This window comes from Anomaloglossus baeobatrachus, chromosome 3, assembly GCF_048569485.1.
Source record: "Anomaloglossus baeobatrachus isolate aAnoBae1 chromosome 3, aAnoBae1.hap1, whole genome shotgun sequence".
Taxonomy (NCBI): domain Eukaryota; kingdom Metazoa; phylum Chordata; class Amphibia; order Anura; family Aromobatidae; genus Anomaloglossus; species Anomaloglossus baeobatrachus.
The window spans coordinates 10,859,606-10,881,338 of NC_134355.1; the positions used below are offsets into that span (position 1 = coordinate 10,859,606).

A 21,733-nucleotide genomic window follows, 5' to 3' on the forward strand; every position below is an offset into this window, starting at 1 on the left:
ATTATACCGTACTTATTCACTGCACCCCGAGCTGATGATAATGCTCGGAGGGCATTGAATGTAGCCGCACATGATCACTCCAGGCTGTAGTTGCCTGGGGTGATCACGTGGGCCGGCTGCTAATTATGCGCGCATCCCCCGCCCATCATCCCGCCCACCTGTCAGCGCAGGCTTCAGCACTGAGAGATGATGGGCGGGAGGATGCATGCATATCCGTGGTCACGGTAGGCGTTGCTACAGCCTGCTTATGCCGCCGATGACCTGCTCCACCGCAGCACCCTCATTCCCCGCAGCCCTACATTTAGACTATAAGAGACACCCCCACTTTCCCCCAACATTTGGGGAAAAAAAGTGTTTCTTATAGTCCAAAAAATACGGTATTACAGAGAATCAAATTTTGTATGTACGAAAAAAAGCACCATCATTACAGGATAAATTATCACCAAGCCTTTACTTAAATCCTTCCTCAAAGACTGGTGGTACGTGGCTGAATCTGAAAGGATTTTTACGTGTGGAGTAAAAAGATGTACCTGCTGTCAATATGCACAGAAATCAAAAAAGTTGTTTTCATGCCATAATAACAAGGAGTACTCCATTAAGGGCTCATGCGCAACGTAACTGCTGAATATTCTGCAGCGATTTGACAGCACATGTGCACGACAAATCGCTGCAGAAGCACTGCATAATGGATGCAGTTTTTTTGTACAAAAAGAAGCCGATTTCCTGCACTCTGGCTGCTGCCCCCACCATAGACAGAGCGGGAGCTGCATCCATAGCGAATGTAATAATTGACATGCTCATTTTATAAACGCACGGATTTGGGTCAAAATTTTAGCACCAAAATCTCTGCGTTCATAAAAGCAACGTGCGCACGTCTCATGCACAATCTTCATAGATTGTGCAGGGGACGCAGGACACATGCATTTACACTGCAGTGCAATACGCAGCGTAAATGCATGCAAATACGCAACGTGCGCATGAGCCCTTACAGTTTTTTGAACTGCATTTCCACCTTTGTCATTTATCTAATTGATTGCACATCTTGTATGAAGCAGTACATCGGATGTACGACAGGAAAATTAAGAATAAGGATTAGGAGACATATTTCTGACACTATTAACCCTTCAATGGCTAACTGAAAAGATGGTAACAATTGCAAGCTTTCGAGACTACTCAGGTCTCTTCATCAGGCATGGTATAACACAAAATCTGAAGAGTCACGTATTTATACACAACAGGACTTAGAATAGTGCAGTAAAAAAAAAAAAAAAAAAAAAAAAGAACAAGTTATATGAAACAGAACTATCTCTATGGCAGGGGACAAGCTGTTCTAGCCATAAATACTGCTGCAGTTCAGTGTGAAAGTTTTATTGTCCTTTGATAAGGGTCTGGTCCAGGGCTGTGACATGCTCGGATGGTCAGAGGAGCACATCTTTTAACTGATGTAAAAAGACATGAATCCATGAGACACATTCATTCCTTCTCTGAATGTGTCAAAGGTCATCATAAGTTTGTACTCCCATAGTCTCCTGTCTCTCTGGGACTTGAAGTTTCCTTTCAATACCAGCAATTTCATGTCCATGATGCTGTGGTCTGGGTTACAAAAATGTTTGGCCACAGGTAGATCCATCCTTTTTTCTCTGATTGTGTGGCGGTGAGAATTCATCCTTGTCCTGAGCTGTTGTCCGGTCTCCCCTACATACAGATCCCCAGTTGGACATTTGGTACATATAATTAAGTACACCCCATTGGTTGTGGTGCAGCTGAACGTACCTGGGATCTTGTAGTCCTGATGTGATCTGGGAATCTTTATCTTGTCCGTTGTCAATATTAATGGACAGGTCTTGCATTTTTTCTGGTTGCAGGGAAATGTTCCTGTTGGTGTTGGAGAGGACAGGGAGCTTCTGACAATGATGCTTCTTAGATTTGGGGGCTGTCTAAAACACAGAAGTGGGGGGTCTGGAAAAATAGATTTTAACCGGGCATCTTTTTGCAGTAATGGTTGTAGTTTCCGTGCAGCTCCTCTAAACACCTCCAGATGTGGATTGTAGGTGACTACAAGAGGGACCCGGTTGTTCTCTTCTTTGGTTTTATAATGTAGAAGATGGTTTCTTGATATTCTGGTGGCTCTTATAATCTGGTTTTCAATTGTTCTTGGGTGGTAGCCTTGATTCAAAAAGGTTTTTCTGAGGCCCTCAAGGTGATTGTCTCTATCTGTACTGTTGGAACATATCCGATTGTACCTGATAGCCTGGCTGTATACAATAGAGTTTTTTATGTGTTTTGGATGAAAACTGTCCCATTTCAGGTATGTTGGACGGTCAATTGGCTTCTTGTACAGGGATGTCTGTATTTCATTGTTCCGTAGTTTAATGATGGTGTCCAAGAAGTTGATTTCCGTGCAGGAGTAGTTGAGTGTTAGGTTGATGGTGGGATGAAACTGATTAAATTGTTCATGGAAGGTCTTCAGCTGCTCCTCAGACTCTGTCCAGATGATTAAAATATCATCAATGTAACGGTAGTAGGCCAGAGGCCTGATAGGACAAGAGGATAAAAAGTCACTCTCAAGCTTGGCCATGAAAAGATTTGCATATTGTGGTGCCATTTTGCTTCCCATTGCAGTCCCAGTCTCCTGTAGATATATGTCATTGTCAAATTCAAAGTAATTATGGGTGAGGATAAATTTTGTAAGCTTCACCACAGAATTGGCATCAGTTCCTGTATTTTCCAGGAAAATTTTGCAAGCATTTAATCCATCCTGGTGTGGAATATTCGAGTACAAGGATTCCACATCCATGGTGGCAAGGATGGTTCCCTCTGGAAGAGGACCTATTGCTGATAGTTTTTTCAATAGGTCAGTAGTGTCCTGGATGTAGCTGGTTGTATCCCTTACCAAGGGTTTAAGGATACCCTCTACCCATCCAGAGACTTGTTCAGTGAGGGTGCCCACACATGAAATGATGGGTCTTCCTGGGTTTCCAGATTTGTGAATTTTGGGAAGCATGTAGAATGTGCCTATTCTTGGACTCACCGGTATCAGTTCATCAGTTCTTATGGATATGTCAGGCAGACAAGAGGCCAACTTGTTAAGTTCCTTGTAATAGTCCTGTGTAGGGTCAGACTCCAATTTCTTATAGTAGCGTGTGTCCATCAGTTGTCTGTGTGCTTCCTTCATGTAGTCTGATTTGTTCATCATGACTATTGCACCCCCCTTGTCTGCAGGTTTAATGATGATTTCTTTGTTGGTTTTCAAAGATTTTATGGCCCTTCTCTCCTGGGCACTGATGTTGGATGGTTGCCTCCTGTGTGTGTCTAGGAAAGTGGATTTTACCAAATGTCTGAAAGTGTCTATATAGTTATCCAGATGAGGGTTGCGTCCTGGTGGAGGTGTCCAATCTGATCTTTTCCTGGTTGTCAAGATCCGTCTTCCTTCAGTCTGGGAGGATTCTGAAACATCTGCATTCATGTCTTTTTACATCAGTTAAAAGATGTGCTCCTCTGACCATCCGAGCATGTCACAGCCCTGGACCAGACCCTTATCAAAGGACAATAAAACTTTCACACTGAACTGCAGCAGTATTTATGGCTAGAACAGCTTGTCCCCCTGCCATAGAGATAGTTCTGTTTCATATAACTTGTTCTTTTTTTTTTTTTTACTGCACTATTCTAAGTCCTGTTGTGTATAAATACGTGACTCTTCAGATTTTGTGTTATACCATGCCTGATGAAGAGACCTGAGTAGTCTCGAAAGCTTGCAATTGTTACCATCTTTTCAGTTAGCCATTAAAAGGTATCAACCACTGAGGACTCTCTGTTCTTTTAAACAATTTTTTTATCTCTACTGGCTAACACGGTACAAAGATATATTTTACTTGTATTAACCCTTCCACATTCAACCCATCAACAGTCTCTAGACATTTTTCACAGTTCCATCCAGGCAACTTCAGCAGCTTTAGATTTAAGGCAATAGAGCATGTCATGCGATCTGCAAGAGGAGGTGATAGAAAATGCAAACTCCTGAATAGGGAATCTGCATGAATTTTCACTTAAGGCCATGTGCAGCGTTTAGTCACTGCTTGTGCGATTCAGAACCCAGCGGAAAATCTGCGTTCTGAAAGTTTGGTGTCTGCAGAATTCATGCAGATTTCGTGTGTTCTGGATGCTACCTCTCCCATAGACAGAGTGGAGAAAGCATCCAGAACGCACAAAACAATTGAATTGTTACTTCTTTGAACGCAGCGTTTTGACAGCATGCAAATTGCTGCGTTCTAAAAAGCAACGTGCGGATGGAATTTGCACAATCTACATAGATTGTGCAGGGGACGCAGGACGCATGCTTTTACGCTGCGGTGCAGAACGCAGCGTAAAAGCATGTAATTACGCTACGTGCGCACATGGCCTTAGAGACAAGAATGCCGGTAGGCATGAACAGCAGGCAAGATTTCATCAGGATATAGTGAAGTAATGCCTATATATCCTAAAAATACTATGGCATCTGGTTGTTTATTTCACATTTTCTTTGTCGCTCCATTGGGAGACCCAGACAATTGGGTGTATATCTTCTGCCTCCGGAGGCCACACAAAGTATTACACTTTAAAAGTGTAACCCCTCCCCTCTGCCTATACACCCTCCTGTGCATCACGGGCTCCTCAGTTTTATGCTTTGTGTGGAAGGAGGCACACATCCACTCATGCATTCTTAGATTAGATATATCGGTTGGAAGAAAAGAGGACCCCCACGGGGTCCCCGGCATGTTCCCTTCTCACCCCACTATGTCGGCGGTGCTGTTAAGGTTGAGGTACCCATTGCGGGTACAAAGGCCGGAGCCTCATGCCGTTTTCCTTCACCATCCCTTAGTGGCTCTGGGAGAAGTGGGATCCTGACCGGTCATCCATTCACTGGGACCGGGCTCCCTCCGCAGCCCCTGTGGGAATCTGCTGGACAGGAGTCTATTCATCCTCAGGGACCAGGCCCTGCATCTATAAGGTACTCTGTGTCCCCATGGGGACTGTGCATGGAGCGCCTTCTTCCCGGACGCTGCAGCAGCTGCTGATTTGTGAAGACCGGCGGACTTCCGCGCCGACCGCACCTGCTTGTCGGCCGCGGTCTTAAATTTAGTCCCCGGCTTCATCGCGGCCTAGTAGCAAAAATCCCGCCCCCGGGCCTGCCTGTCAGGGGTAAGGGCGGGACGGCCGGCCTGACGTCGGCTGTGAGGGCCGGAGCATCCTGTATGTTTCCTCCCCCCTCACTGATCACTGTGGGGACCCCAGATTCCCGCACTTTTCTAGCACCGCCCACGGCTCCACTCCTCCCCTGAGAGCTCTGGCAGCCATGTTTTTGGAATTCTGCCGGTGGAGGATTATCAGAGAAGAGCTCTGCAGCTCTGGGAGACCTAAGGCAGGGAATCTGGAGGACACACACTCCGCTTTTTAGCGGTCGGTAAGCCACACCGGTCACCCGGTGCTGGTCCCCCCCAGGGTGCCGGAATAGATACGTATTTATATACATATTTCTGTTCGGTCGGGCTGCATACCCCTTCCCATATACCCTCAGTGATCACTCTCCTAGGAGACAACAGCATGTCGTCCACAAGGAGCAAAGGTGCTAAGGCACAGGGTTTTTTTGCGACCTGTACCTCTTGTGCGGCTATGTTACCTGCGGGTTCCACCTACCCTCACTGTGAGCAATGCTCGACCCCTGTTTCGCTTGCTCAGCCGGAGCCTCGGTCACTAGTGGGCCCCTCGGCTCATGTAGACCCCCCTGCTCCCCCTGTCCAGGCGGCAGGGACAGAGTTTGCTGCGTTTGCTGAGAAAGTCTCTGAGTCACTTTCACAATCCATGGCTCAGTCTATGGACAAATGGTCTGCCAAGCTGCTAGAAGCTTTGCAGTCCAGACCGGTCCTTACTCAGGCCCCTGTCCCCGTTAGCTCGTCGCCTCCAGGCCCCTCTCGGTCCGCGCCGCAGCGCGCTCCCAGGTTGGGCCCTAGGTCCCATGCGGAGGACTCCTGCCCGGACCTCAGTCCCAGACGGACTAAGCGGGCCCGCTGGGAATCTTCCCCGACTTCTTCACGCTGCTCGGGTTCCCAGCTCGAGGACTCTCTGGAGGACGAGGCGGACGTCGCAGCTCAGGGCTCTGAACCTGACGTTGCCCTCAATCTTGATACACCTGAAGGGGACGCCTTAGTAAATGATCTTATCTCGTCCATCAACCAGGTGTTAGATCTGTCTCCCCCGCCTCCACCTGTAGAGGAGTCGGCTTCTCAGCAGGAGAAACACCAGTTTCGGTTCCCCAAACGTACACGGAGTGCGTTTTTCGATCACTCTAACTTCAGAGATGCTGTCTAGAAGCCCAGAGCGGTTCCGGACAAGCGCTTTACTAAGCGCCTTACTGACACACGTTACCCCTTCCCCTCTGACGTAGTTAAGGGTTGGGCTCAGTGTCCCAAGGTGGATCCTCCAGTCTCTAGATTGGCGGCTAGATCTGTGGTATCGGTGGCAGATGGCTCATCGCTAAAGGATGCCACTGACAGGCAGATAGAGCTCCTGGTGAAATCCATCTATGAAGCCACGGGCGCGTCTTTTGCCCCGGCCTTTGCAGCCGTGTGGGCACTACAAGCTATCTCAGCTTGTCTGGCTGAGATTAATGCAGTCACACGTAATTCTGCTCCGCAGGTTGCGTCTCTGACTTCTTAAGCGTCAGCTTTTTCTTCCTACGCCATGAACGCAGTCCTAGATTCTGCTAGCCGTATAGCGGTGGCATCCGCTAATTCTGTGGCAGTCCGCAGGGCCATGTGGCTGCGCGAATGGAAGGCAGACTCGGCCTCCAAGAGGTTCTTAACCGGTTTGCCGTTTTCTGGCGACCGATTGTTTGGCGAACGATTGGATGAGATCTTTAAGGAATCCAAGGGAAAGGACTCCTCCTTACCCCAGTCCAAACCTAAGAGACCTCAGCAACGGAAAATTCAATCGAGGTTTCGGTCCTTTCGTCCCTCCGCCAAGTCCCAATCCGCTTCGTCCAACAGGCCGGAGAAAGGCCAGAGGAACTCCTATGCGTGGCGGTCTAAGTCACGCCCCCAAAAGGCCGCCGGAGGCGCTGCCTCCAAGGCGGCCTCCTCATGACTCTCTGCATCCCCGAACCGCATCCTCGGTCGGTGGCAGGCTCTCCCGCTTTTGCGACGCCTGGTGGCCACATGTTCAAGACCGATGGGTGAGAGACATTCTGTCTCACGGTTACAGGATAGAGTTCAGCTCTCGTCCTCAGACTCGTTTCTTCAGAACCTCTCCGCCCCCCGCTCGGGCCGACGCACTTTTGCAGGCAGTGGTCACTCTGAAGACAGAGGGAGTTGTGATCCCTGTTCCCCCTCAGGAACATGGTCGCGGCTTTTACTCCAACTTGTTCGTGGTGCCAAAGAAGGACGGATCATTCCGTCCCGTTCTGGACCTCAAACTGCTCAACAGACATGTGAGCACCAGACGGTTTCGGATGGAATCTCTCCGCTCGGTCATCGCCTCGATGTCACAAGGAGACTTCCTAGCATCGATCGACATCAAGGATGCTTATCTCCATGTGCCGATCGCACCCGAACATCAACGCTTCTTGCGTTTCGCCATCGGGGACGAACACCTTCAGTTCGTGGCACTGCCTTTCGGCTTGGCGACAGCCCCACGGGTGTTCACCAAAGTCATGGCATCCGTTGTGGCGGTCCTACACTCTCAGGGCCACTCGGTGATTCCCTACTTAGACGATCTCCTAGTCAGGGCACCTTCTCGGGTGGCGTGTCAACACAGCCTTACAGTCGCTCTGGCGACTCTCCAGCAGTTCGGGTGGATAATCAACTTCCCAAAATCCCAGTTGACACCGACCCAATCACTGACTTACCTCGGGATGGAGTTTCATACACAGTCAGCGGTAGTCAAGCTACCGCTGGACAAACAGCTTTCCCTGCAGGCAGGGGTGCAATCTCTTCTTCGGGGTCAGTCTTACCCCTTGAGGCGCCTCATGCACTTCCTGGGGAAGATGGTGGCAGCGATGGAGGCAGTGCCGTTCGCGCAATTCCATCTGCGGCCACTCCAATGGGACATTCTCCGCAAATGGGACAGGATGTCGACTTCCCTCGACAGGAACGTCTCTCTGTCCCTTGCAGCCAAGAAGTCTCTTCAGTGGTGGCTCCTTCCCAATTCTCTATCGCAAGGAAGATCCTTCCTACCCCCAACCTGGGCTGTGGTCACCACGGACGCGAGCCTGTCAGGGTGGGGAGCGGTTTTCCTCCACCACAGGGCTCAGGGAACCTGGACTCCGGTAGAGTCCTCCCTTCAGATCAATGTTCTGGAGATAAGGGCAGTGTATGTAGCCTTATTGGCCTTCCATCGGTGGCTGGAGGGCAGAGAGATCCGTATACAGTCGGACAACGCCACTGCCGTCGCATACATCAACCATCAGGGCGGCACGCGCAGTCGTCAGGCCTTCCAGGAAGTCAGGCGGATTCTGCAGTGGGTGGAAGCCACAGCCTCCACCATCTCCGCAGTTTACATCCCGGGCGTAGAAAACTGGGAAGCAGATTTCCTCAGTCGTCAGGGAATGGACGCAGGGGAATGGTCTCTTCACCCAGACATGTTTCGAGAGATCTGTCGCCGCTGGGGAACGCTGGACGTCGATCTCATGGCGTCACGACACAACAACAAGGTCCCGGCCTTCATGGCACGGTCTCAGGATCACAGAGCTCTGGCGGCGGACTCATTAGTTCAGGATTGGTCGCAGTTTCGACTGCCTTATGTGTTTCCTCCTCTGGCGATGCTGCCCAGAGTGTTACGCAAGATCAGGTCCGACTGTCGTCGCGCCATTCTCGTCGCTCCAGATTGGCCGAGGCGATCGTGGTACCCGGATCTGTGGCATCTCACGGTGGGTCAACCGTGGGCGCTTCCAGACCGCCCAGACTTGCTGTCACAAGGGCCGTTTTTCCATCTGAATTCTGTGGCCCTCAACCTGACTGTGTGGCCATTGAGTCCTGGCTCCTAGCGTCTTCAGGATTTTCTCATTTCTAGTGGCAGTTACATCACTCCGAAGAGTGTCGGAGCTTGCAGCGCTGTCATGCAAAGCCCCCTTCCTGGTTTTTCACCAGGATAAGGTGGTTCTGCGTCCTGTCCCGGAATTTCTCCCTAAGGTGGTATCCCCTTTTCATCTCAATCAGGATATCTCCTTGCCTTCATTTTGCCCTAATCCAGTTCACCAATGTGAAAAGGATTTGCACTCTTTGGATCTGGTGAGAGCACTCCGGTTCTACGTGTCTCGCACGGCGCCCCTGCGTCGTTCAGATGCGCTCTTTGTCCTTGTCGCTGGCCAGCGTAAGGGTTCGCAGGCTTCCAAGTCAACCTTGGCTCGGTGGATCAAGGAACCGATTCTTGAAGCCTACCGTTCTTCTGGGCTTCCGCTTCCTTCAGGGCTGAAAGCCCATTCTACCAGAGCCGTGGGCGCGTCCTGGGCATTGCGGCACCGGGCTACGGCTCAGCAGGTGTGTCAGGCAGCTACCTGGTCTAGTCTGCACACTTTCACGAAACACTATCAGGTGCATACCTATGCTTCGGCAGACGGCAGTCTAGGTAGGCGAGTCCTTCAGGCGGCGGTTGCCCACCTGTAAGAGGGGGCCGTTTCGGCTCTTTTTATCGAGGTATTCTTTTACCCACCCAGGGACTGCTTTTGGACGTCCCAATTGTCTGGGTCTCCCAATGGAGCGACAAAGAAGAAGAGAATTTTGTTTACTTACCGTAAATTCCTTTTCTTCTAGCTCCTATTGGGAGACCCAGCACCCGCCCCTGTTCCCTTCGGGCTGGTTGTTCTTTTGTGTACACATGTTGTTCATGTTGAATTGTTCTTTTGGTTCATGGTTCAGTTCTCCGAACATCCTTCGGATTGAATTTACCTTAGACCAATTTATAAGTTTCCTCCTTCCTGCTTTTGCACCAAAACTGAGGAGCCCATGATGCACGGGAGGGTGTATAGGCAGAGGGGAGGGGTTACACTTTTAGTGTAATACTTTGTGTGGCCTCCGGAGGCAGTGCTATACACCCAATTGTCTGGGTCTCCCAATAGGAGCTAGAAGAAAAGGAATTTACGGTAAGTAAACAAAATTCCCTTCTTTTGTTATTTATTTTTTTTACACAAATATGCATATCATGTGGGATATTGATTAATAATAATTTAAAATATAATATCAGATTTTTCTGAAAAAGTTTTAAAGCAACAAATGGAGTTCTATTGTGGTTTTCTCTCTGTATTTGTTCATATATATTGATCACACTGTAATCTGTCATTGTTGTATTATCAACTGTATTCATATATTTATACTATTGTACTTATACTGCTTTTCTATCAGACTTTTTCTTGGGTTTGATTTTGAAATGGTTAATGGTAAGAGGTGTTTGCTTACATTTGTGGCAAATTAGAGTCAATTTGCTTCAACATAATCTACCCAGAAAGATTTCCTTTTTATTTCCCAGTGAAACAGCATTCTGTATCATGACAATGATAAAGGCATAAAGCGAAACGCGTCTTGTCATGCGTTTCCAGCAGTAATAATTTTTTCTATCCCTGCCTGAATTAATATGCTGCTTTCTGATATTTTTATCAAATTTTCAAATAAAGAAGAATATTTTATACTACATCTACTGCTGAGCTCGCTGGATTTTGTCTTTCCTCTTCATCCTAAATGTTGTGCCCCTTCTAATATCCACAGGTGAATGACATCCATAGAATCCGCATAGATGTTTTGCTGAGGGATATCGCAGAGACCTTACTGATCGTTCTCCCTGATGACGGTCCGGACACAGTAGAGAATATTATTTCTAGTAATGAGGTAAGTGTGCAGAGTATTTAACATATGGACCAGACCAGGTACAATTCACCCAGAAGGAAATGTATGATGTGCTGTATGTGTACAACAGGCCAACAAGAGACATTGTGACCCCTCTCAGGGGGAGTCTAAGAGTAATCATATTGTAGTGCTCCGGTTCCACCTGTCACTGAGCAATAATAAAAATTAGTCCTGTCTTGTCATCCGATATGTGTGCTGTCCCCAATGCACATTTCGTTAATGTACATGTTTTCTAAGATTAATTGCTCAATGCTTAAGGTAAGAAAGAGCCCATTCTTGCTGTCATCCCTCAGCTGAGCAGATAGGGTCAGGGGAGGTATCCGGTTGCCCTGTAGGCAAAACAAGATTGTGACTAGCTGCAAATAAAGCCGGGGTGTCAATTGGTGTGGCTGTCCAGTAGTTCAGTGCCATCCAAGTGGAAGGCTTCAGATGTGGCCTGGAGGCTGGAATAAAAGAGGCCGCTGTTCAGTGAAAAGGATGGAGATTAGGGGGGCTCTGTAATCACCAAAATCTTTCCTGAAATAGTGTAAAAAAGACATTGATGCTCCGAAAGGGAGAAACAAAAAATCAGCTAAAAAGTACAGGACACTGCAAAAAAAAAAGACCAAGTGGGAATGAAGCCCAGTGTGGGAGGACGGGACAACGTGGCGTCCACAGTCAGGTATATAGCTGTGTACTCCCCAGGTCCCTTGATGGGGATGATAAGGTAGGGACATCCACACACTCAGTGCTCAGGCAACTGTTGGTGACAGTAATAATTTTGGGGGGTAAAGAGAGGGAAGGCGTTAATTTATGCAATATTAAAAGACAGCTGCAAATTTCCTGGAGCATCTACTGAATCTATGGTAAGACTTGTGCTGACGTGCTGTGCGGTGCTGCGTGGAGAAGTTTATCACATTGCCCCGAGGCTGTAACAAAGATAAAGCTCAAGTTCAGAGTGTGAGATAAGGTGACCTCAATAACCTAACCGAGGATCCTCATTATGTGCAGATTTACACAAAAGAAATGGCAAAATACTTGAACCACAGAAGTGAACTGATGGAGGGAGCTGTGAAGGACATCATTGCCACCTTTCAGGCTGTGCATGTGCCAAAGCCCGCCACAAAAGTGAAGAAAGTCAGCAAAAAGAAAGGTACAGAGGAGCGAGTAAATGGCATGAAATGGCTGAGGGGAAAAATGAAAACATTGGGATTTGATGAGTTTTATAACATATTTCTTTATTAATAAAAACCACAAGTCACTTGTGCACAGAATCAATTACAGCGAATACATGAAAATCAGTGCAGGATTAGTGATATATTGTTATAATATAATGCATTTCTTCCTAAATTCAAAACTAATCAACTGTGTAAATTGCTGTCAATTTCCTTCTGTAAAATTTTACAAAGAAGTGAATGGTTTGTGTGTGTCGGGTCACAGGTTCTCAGTGGGACTGAGATCTTGGAAATCTTCTAGTCGTGGACCCAAAATGTCAGTGTTTGATTCTCCGAGCCATTTGGTTATTTATTCAGCAATGATAGAAGGTTCAAAATAAGTATACATAAATATAGCTCCGTGACACACGGGCTCGAGGACATGAGGGCTGAGAATCTACAGCAGATTTGATTTGCGCTCGTAATAGCGGATGGTCAGGAGTCATCAGTCGTAACAAGATCACAACAAGGCCATGTTCACATAATTCTATTGTGCTCCCTTCTTTTAGCAAGAGTTTGTAAAATCACAATAAAATTATTGCCTTATTACATTGATATTTGTCAGCTTTGTCAGCATCTCAGAGCTTATGATCACCAGGCTACTGTCAGTATTTCCATTATTCGCTTAAAAAGTCACTAATATGGGTGCACTTGCTGTTGTCTTTTTTGCAAATATGACCACAAAAACATGACCATGGCAACAAATAAGCAGTAGAAAATCTCTGTAGTTAAAGGGAAGGTGTCCAAAAAAAATAATTTCAATAACTGAAAAAATTTAAAGTATTAATGTTTTGCTTAAATATTATTTGTTTTTAATTGAGCAAAATATATATAAAAAAAAGTTTGATGTTTTCCACTTTTAAACACTAGGGGGAGCAGCTACTGAAATCCTACAGAAATTCTACTGTAGAAGTAGCTCAGATTACAGCTGCAGTAAAAGTGGGCAGAATCTGCTCTCGTGTGTGATGTCACCTCCCCCTCCCATGCTGGGTGTTTCCAAAAAGATAAGAGAGCATGAAGTTTAGGATCACAGTGTGGAGCCATTTTGTTGGTGACCGCAAAGTGATCCTAATGTCTAAAGTATCACCAAGGACAGCTGCATAGTGCTCCCCACATAGCATTCTGCACGCCCTCTACCAGCAATGCTCTGCTGCACGCACGTCTGCCTGCAATTCTCTGCCGCACGCACACTCGCCTGCAATGCTCTGCTGCACGCACGCACGCCCACAATGATCTGCCGCATGCACGGCCACAATGCATTGCCGCATGCACGCCCGCAATGTTCGGCTGCATGCTCGCAATGCTCTGCCTCATGCACGCCCACAATGCTTTGCCGCATTCAATACTTTGCTGTATGCCCGCAATGCTCTGCCGCATGCACGCCGGTGTATGCCGCCCCACTGTATACCGTGCTCAGCTGTATACCGCTGTATACTGCACTCCTCAGTATACTGTGCTTTGCTGAGCTGAGCAGCGGATGCCCGAAGTGAGCACACAAGAATGCGGGAGTGACGGCGGCAGGGAGAGCAGTGGGGAGTGGTAGTGGCGATGGCTGGGGGGTCGGAGAGAGTAGGAAGGGAGGATGGGAGCGGCGGTGACCCGGCGCTGGTACTCACACATCCCAGCGGGTGACAAGGGGAAAGTGCAGCACACAGCATATGCTGTGAGCTCCACAAAGATGACACCGATCTCCCTCTGCTGTGACCTGGACAGCCCACGGGACATTTCGAGGTTGCAGCAGGGAAATCTCCGTGTTAAGTCTAGGGGTCGGAGCGAGACTATCAGATCCAATGCTCTGGGCGCTACCATAAAGGAGGTCAGTAACTGTCGTTACACACAGAAAATCCATGATGGCAGCCCCCAGTACTTCAGTAAAAATAGAATTAAATAAAAACTAAATAAACAGTAAATTTAATTTTGTATTAAAAATGCTTTATTTCATAATCACCATTTTTAATACAAAAATAAAAAAACACGACACCTTCCCTTAAAAGGGAACAATTACCAAACGTCTTCTCTAAAGTGTGATTTACTAATAGTTGTCTGCTCTACATGTTGGATGCACATTCCCATTAAGGCCTCAGTCAGACAAATGATTTTTTTCACATACGAGAAAAACGGTCTTAGTTTTATCAGATGTTCATCCTAGTTTGGTCCGAGTTTCATCAGTTTTTCTGATGAGAAACAAAAAAAACAGTTTTTCTACCTTTTCCTGCTTAGCAGTCCATGGAAAACAGACCTCATCCTGATGGCAATACAGTCCTGTCCAATTTTTTTCATGGACCCATAGACTTGCATTGCCGATTATGATCAGACATTCTGATTATTATTGTCTCTACAATTTTGAATGAACCACTTGGTCCTTTAAAAAACAAAAAAATGTTCATGTGAACAGCCCCAGACTATCATATTTGTGAAAAACACAGAGCTTGACCCGGAAAACGGACATCTGAATGCTAAGAAAGCTGCTTCATGAACGCTACAGCTGTGAAAAACCTTTCCTAATGCTCGGTGTGCGCTGCGATTCCAGTCTGAGGTCTCAGGTTACTTTTTTTCTAATCAATCTGTTGTCTCTGTTTTTAGCCAGACATGTTGCGTTTACTGATGTCAATGAACATGAAGAGGCCGTGGAGGAACCGATGAAGGATTTAGAATTTAGTAAGGTACGATACAAGCATATACAAGTATACAGTTAGGTCCAGAAATATTTGGACAGTGACACAAGTTTTGTTATTTTAGCTGTTTACAAAAACATGTTCAGAAATACAATTCTATATATAATATGGGCTGAAAGTGCACACTCCCAGCTGCAATATGAGAGTTTTCACATCCAAATCGGAGAAAGGGTTTAGGAATCATAGCTCTGTAATGCATAGCCTCCTCTTTTTCAAGGGACCAAAAGTAATTGGACAAGGGACTCTAAGGGCTGCAATTAACTCTGAAGGCGTCTCCCTCGTTAACCTGTAATCAATGAAGTAGTTAAAAGGTCTGGGGTTGATTACAGGTGTGTGGTTTTGCATTTGGAAGCTGTTGCTGTGACCAGACAACATGCGGTCTAAGGAACTCTCAATTGAGGTGAAGCAGAACATCCTGAGGCTGAAAAAAAAGAAAAAATCCATCAGAGAGATAGCAGACATGCTTGGAGTAGCAAAATCAACAGTCGGGTACATTCTGAGAAAAAAGGAATTGACTGGTGAGCTTGGGAACTCAAAAAGGCCTGGGCGTCCACGGATGACAACAGTGGTGGATGATCGCCGCATACTTTCTTTGGTGAAGAAGAACCCGTTCACAACATCAACTGAAGTCCAGAACACTCTCAGTGAAGTAGGTGTATCTGTCTCTAAGTCACCAGTAAAGAGAAGACTCCATGAAAGTAAATACAAAGGGTTCACATCTAGATGCAAACCATTCATCAATTCCAAAAATAGACAGGCCAGAGTTAAATTTGCTGAAAAACACCTCATGAAGCCAGCTCAGTTCTGGAAAAGTATTCTATGGACAGATGAGACGAAGATCAACCTGTACCAGAATGATGGGAAGAAAAAAGTGTGGAGAAGAAAGGGAACGGCACATGATCCAAGGCACACCACATCCTCTGTAAAACATGGTGGAGGCAACGTGATGGCATGGGCATGCATGGCTTTCAATGGCACTGGGTCACTTGTGTTTATTGATAACATAACAGCAGACAAGAGTAGCCGGATGAATTCTGAAGTGTACCGGGATATACTTTCAACCCAGATTCAGCCAAATGCTGCAAAGTTGATCGGACGGCGCTTCATAGTACAGATGGACAATGACCCCAAGCATACAGCCAAAGCTACCCAGGAGTTCATGAGTGCAAAAAAGTGGAACATTCTGCAATGGCCAAGTCAATCACAAGATCTTAACCCAATTGAGTATGCATTTCACTTGCTCAAATCCAGACTTAAGACGGAAAGACCCACAAACAAGCAAGACCTGAAGGCTGCGGCTGTAAAGGCCTGGCAAAGCATTAAGAAGGAGGAAACCCAGCGTTTGGCGATGTCCATGGGTTCCAGACTTAAGGCAGTGATTGCCTCCAAAGGATTCGCAACAAAATATTGAAAATAAAAATATTTTGTTTGGGTTTGGTTTATTTGTCCAATTACTTTTGACCTCCTAAAATGTGGAGTGTTTGTAAAGAAATGTGACAATTCCTACAATTTCTATCAGATATTTTTGTTCAAACCTTCAAATTAAACGTTACAATCTGCACTTGAATTCTGTTGTAGAGGTTTCATTTCAAATCCAATGTGGTGGCATGCAGAGCCCAACTCGCCAAAATTGTGTCACTGGCCAAAGATTTCTGGACCTAACTGTATAACTACATATATATATATATAACTATATGAAGCGTTTTGTAATAGAGAAATAACTTCATAGTTTTCAACAGTGACTCTTTTCATAATAATCTTCCATATAATTAACATAAATCAGAATTCATAATAAAACAAAAACCCCTGGGCCTTTTTACATGCTGCGATTTTTTCCCCTCAATTTTCAAGAGTAAAAATTGCTGCACATTACAGTACCAGTAAAGTGAACGAGATATCTGCGATATCCTGCACACTCTGCTTATTTTTTATTTTCAGATTTGAACCATCAAAGTATATACAGTGTGTGTGTGTGTGTATATACATTTTTTTTTTAATCTGCAGCGTGTCAATTCTTTCAGTGCTTTGCAGTTTTTTTTCCACCCATTCAAATTAGTGAGAAAAAAATCAAAGGTAAACCATTGCAAAAATGCATAATTTTTACAAAGCCAACACTTTTTGGTGCAGACAAATTGGCTGCGAATACTCATCATGTGCACATAAAATCTTAAGAAAAGATGCATCAAACTACCTTCATGTAAATTTATGTACTATGGTAATCTATTTGAGCTAGAAAGGGTGGATGCAGCAGCCAACATTGATAGTTGCAGCAGCGCCAGGGAATATCGTAGGAGGCGGCTGGCATAGATACTTGCAGCAGCGGATATAGTGGAAGAAGGGTTAGTGTATGTGGATAGTTGCTGCAGCAGCGGACTTTTCATGCTCTGAAACACAAACAGGAACAGCGCACAGCACAATGAACCTGAGAACTAGCAATGAATAGAACTCGTTGGCCCGGCACCCCCTTTAAGGCAAAGGTGCCTTAAATACTTCAAGCCTATCAGCCGAGCTGAGAGGCACTTCTAAGTTGGGGTGTACTGGCCCTTTAAAAAAAAAAAAGGATGTGTTCGCACGCAGCCTACAGGCATTTCCAGGAGGCATGTGCTATGTGCGCAGGCCTTGAGAGACAGCAGCAAGGACAGAGGATGGGGTAGCCACCTCTGGGCGGCCGGGAAGGTGAGAGTTCCGCCGATGTCCCCGCCTGGGGAGGTGGGCAGGACAATGCAAGGATGACTGTGTGGGCATCACAACGAGAGTCAGGATGCACAGGAGCATCTTGGTATATATACATAGTATCCATCCTGTAGTTCATACTACTGCTTAAAGTTAAGACACTTTATCCACAGCGCTTCCCTCAATCAACAGGAGAATCAACCCTTTCAATGCCAAACAAGGGAAACCCTTCATTACCACCATTATGGATTTAAACAAAATGCTTCATGTCACCTGAATAACCACTATTTTTTTTAATATTCTGTAAGTGTTCTGATATATATATAACAGGGTCGGTACCGCAGGACTGGCGTATAGCAAATGTGGTGCCAATATTCAAAAAGGGGACAAAAACTGAGCCGGGTAATTATAGGCCGGTAAGTTTAACCTCTACCGTTGGTAATATCCTTGAGGGTTTCTTGAGAGATGATATACTGGAGTATCTCAAGAAAAATAACCTTATGACAGAGTATCAACATGGGTTTATGGGGGATCGATCCTGTCAAACTAATTTGATCAGCTTCTATGAATGGATGTGGTGTGGACTTTTCAAAAGCTTTTGATACGGTGCCACACAAAAGGTTGGTACATAAAATGAGAATAATGGGGATAGGGGAAAATATGTGTAACTGGGTTAAAAACTGGCTCTGTGATAGGAAACAAAGGGTGGTTATTAATGGTACGTACTCGGACTGGGTCTCAGTTCATAGTGGGGTACCACAGGGGTCAGTATTGGGCCCACTTCTTTTCAACATATTTATTAATGACCTTGTTGGGGGCATGTGGAGTAGAATTTCAATATTTGCAGATGATACTAAACTCTGCAGGGTAATCAATACAGAGGAGGATAATTTTATATTACAGGGAGATTTATGTAAATTGGAGGATTGGGCCGAGAAGTGGCAATTGAAGTTTAATGTAGATAAATGTAAGGTCATGCACTTGGGTAGAGGAAATAACATTTATGATTATGTACTTAATTGTAGAACACTGGGTAAAACAGACACATAAAGACTTGGGTGTATGGGTGGATGGTAAACTTCACTTTAGTGGACAGTGTCAGGCAACTGCTGCCAGGGCTAATAAAATAATGGGATGTATTAAAACAGGTAGAAGTGTTCATGAAAACAATATAGTTCTACCTCTGTACAAGTCACTAGTGCGACCGCACTTAGAATACTGTGTACAATTCTGGTCACCGATATATAAGAAGGACATAGCTGAACTGGAGAGGAGGCAGAGAAGATTAGAGGAATGGGTGGGCTGCAATACCAAGACAGGTTAGTAAACTTGGGGTTATTTAGTTTGGAAAAACGAAGGCTTAGGGGGGATCTAATCACAATGTATAAATATATGAGGGGACAGTACAGAGACCTTTTTACACCTAGGCCTGCGACTGGAACATGGGGGCATCCGCTACGTCTTGAGGAAAGAAGGTTTAATCATAATCACAGTCGAGCATTCTTTACTGTACGAGCAGTGAGACTATGGAACTCTCTGCCGCATGATCTTGTAATGAGTGATTCACTACTAACATTTAAGCAGAGCCTGGACGCCTTTCCTGAAAAATGTAATATTACCAGTTATGTATATTAGATTTTATGACAGGGTATTGATCCAGGGAACTAGTCTGATTGCCGGATGTGGACGAAGGAAGGAATTTTTTTCCCTATTGGAACTTGTTTGCCACATTGGGGTTTTTTTTGCCTTCCTCTGGATCAACATGTTGGGCTACGGGTTGAACTAAATGGACTTAGGCGGGCTTTGCACGTTGCGACATCGCAAGCCGATGCTGCGATGTCGGACGCGATAGTCCCCGCCCCCGTCGCAGGTACGATATCTTGTGATAGCTGGCGTAGCGAAAATTATCGCTACGCCAGCTTCACATGCACTTACCTGCCCTGCGACAGTCGCTCTGGCCGGCGGGTCGTGCGGCGTCATAGCGACGTCACACGGCAGGCGGCCAATAGCCGCGGAGGGGCAGAGATGAGCAGGATGTAAACATCCCGCCCACCTCCTTCCTTCTGTAGACGCCGGCGGCAGGTAAGGAGATGTTCCTCGCTCCTGCGGCTTCATACACAGCGAACAGGAACATCGTACCTGTCGCGGCATCGCAATTATGAAAAAGTCGGAGCCTGCAGCGATGATACGATAACGACGCTTTTGTGCTCGTTCATCGTATCATCTAGGCTTTACACACAACGATGTCGAAAGTGACGCCGGACGTGCGTCACTTTCGATTTGACCCCACCGACATCGCACGTGCGATGTTGCAACGTGCAAAGCCGCCCTTAGAGTCTCCCTTCAACCTTAAAAACTATACTATGATGTTCTTTTTTTCCCAATTTGTGGCTAGTACAGGCTACATACCGTATATCAAATTGCATATTGAACACCTGATAACATAAAGTACGTGATCGGTACCGAAATTAATGAGTTGATATTCCAATATGCATTAATGTTTTGGGTATATTTACTGCAGATTTGCACATATTGCCCCCCACATTTAAAAAAATATCCTTTGATTGCTAACCAGGAGTGTATTGGGTGTCCATAGGTAACATGTTGCTGAGGGAGCAGCACATTCGGGCCACACCTCCATACCCTTATATAAGATCTGGGTAAGAATGTCATCCTGGTATAACACAGGAATATATTTTAAGCTAATTTGTTTTATATTGGCACATTGCAGGCTATAACCTGGGCTAAAGGGTAGCAAGTTACTCATTTCTCTATTGGTTTTATTCGTGTATAACGCCTCTTTTCGGTCAACTTTATTAAATGATTTATAATAATATCCTTATTATATCCTCTCTGCTGTAGCCTCTGAATAATGATTTTACTTTTTTCTATAAAGGATTTTGTTATTGGAGCAGATCCTTTTAGCTCTAATAAATTCCCCATAGGAGATTGCATTGGGCATGATGGCAGCTTCTTGCACAGTGCTATTGCCGCTGACCAGTGTACTGAAAATGGAGCAATACAATTCTATTATCATAGGAATTATTGTTTAATGAAAGGTCCAAAAAAATTGATTGTGGAACTTGAAAAATGAAGGTCATTGTTCTTAATATAGTCAATAAATGTGAGCACGGCCGCTATGTCACGCTATTTCACTCTGCAGCTCTTCTCACAAAATCTCAGATCTCTTGAGGACACCGATCCTCATACATTTACTCTAAATTTTATATAATGAAAACCTTTACCAAACACTCAATATTTACTGACATTCACATCAGGACAGATGAAAGCTTATCACACGCGGTCATTTCCAGTGCCGGACTGTTGGTTATGGACTGTTGGTTATGGACTGTTGGTTATGGACTGTTGGTTATGGGGCCGGCTGCAGTGACTAATCTTTTGGCCATCACATCTGTCATATCTTGTCCTTGTGTGATTAGTCAGAGTCCGCTGTTGGATAATTTGTCGTAATGATTGAAGGCGACTGAAAAAGTTCTATGGAGAGTCCAAGAAAAATGAATGACAGCTGGTATATCTATAATTCAATTCCTGTGATACATTAAAGGGAACCTGTCATCAGAAATGTAGCTTGAAACCTAAACGTTTCCCCCTCTGCAGCTCCTGGGCTGCATTCTAGCAATGTTCCTGATGTTTATGTGCCCTCTTTCTGACCAAAATGAAGACTTTATGAAGTGGTACCTTTTTGTATTGAAATCTTGATAATGGTACACGGGGACGGGCTGTCTGGTGGCCATTAGTCTGCCTCCTGTCGCTTTAGGCCGTCCCCCATCGATCCATTTCATATCTCAGGACTCCGCCCACTGCGCCCGAGGTGCTGCGCACGCGAGGACCGCTGGTCACGTGTGCGCAGGCACGAGGTTATGGGCGGCGCTGAGATTGCATCGCAAGTGCCCGCCCATCATCTCGTGGCCACGCTCTCCCCTCTGCCACCAGCGTTCTGCGCAAGCGCTGGCCAGATGACCTGACATCACCTCTTTCCCATCTTACCCTGCAGCAGGAAATTGATGGGAGGAGCGGAGCAGGACACCACCGGTTACGAGAGGTGACGTCGGGTCATCTGGCCAGCGCTTGCGTGGAACGCTGGAGGCAGAGGGGAAAGGGCGGGCACGAGATGATGGGTGGGCTCTTGCGATGCAATCTCAGCGCTGCCTATAACCTCATGCCTGCGCACACGTGACCAGCGGTCCTCTCATGCGCAGCATCTCGGGGCGGCGTCCTGAGATATGAAATGGAGCAATGGGGGACGGCCTAAAGCGACAGGAGGCAGAATAACGGCCACCAGAGAGCCCGCTCCCATGTACCA

The 21,733-nt window shown here is 46.1% G+C and overlaps 1 protein-coding gene across 1 annotated transcript in view; it reads left to right on the forward strand.

Moving 5' to 3' along the window:
* The window catches only part of DNAH8 (dynein axonemal heavy chain 8), a 593,387-nt gene that overhangs the window by 196,670 nt on the left and 374,984 nt on the right, over nt 1-21,733 (forward strand). The window contains exons 19-21 of the mRNA XM_075338922.1: nt 10,731-10,850; nt 11,859-12,000; nt 14,645-14,724. Of these exons, the coding sequence (XP_075195037.1) occupies nt 10,731-10,850; nt 11,859-12,000; nt 14,645-14,724 (342 nt within the window). The remainder of the gene's footprint in view (nt 1-10,730; nt 10,851-11,858; nt 12,001-14,644; nt 14,725-21,733) is intronic.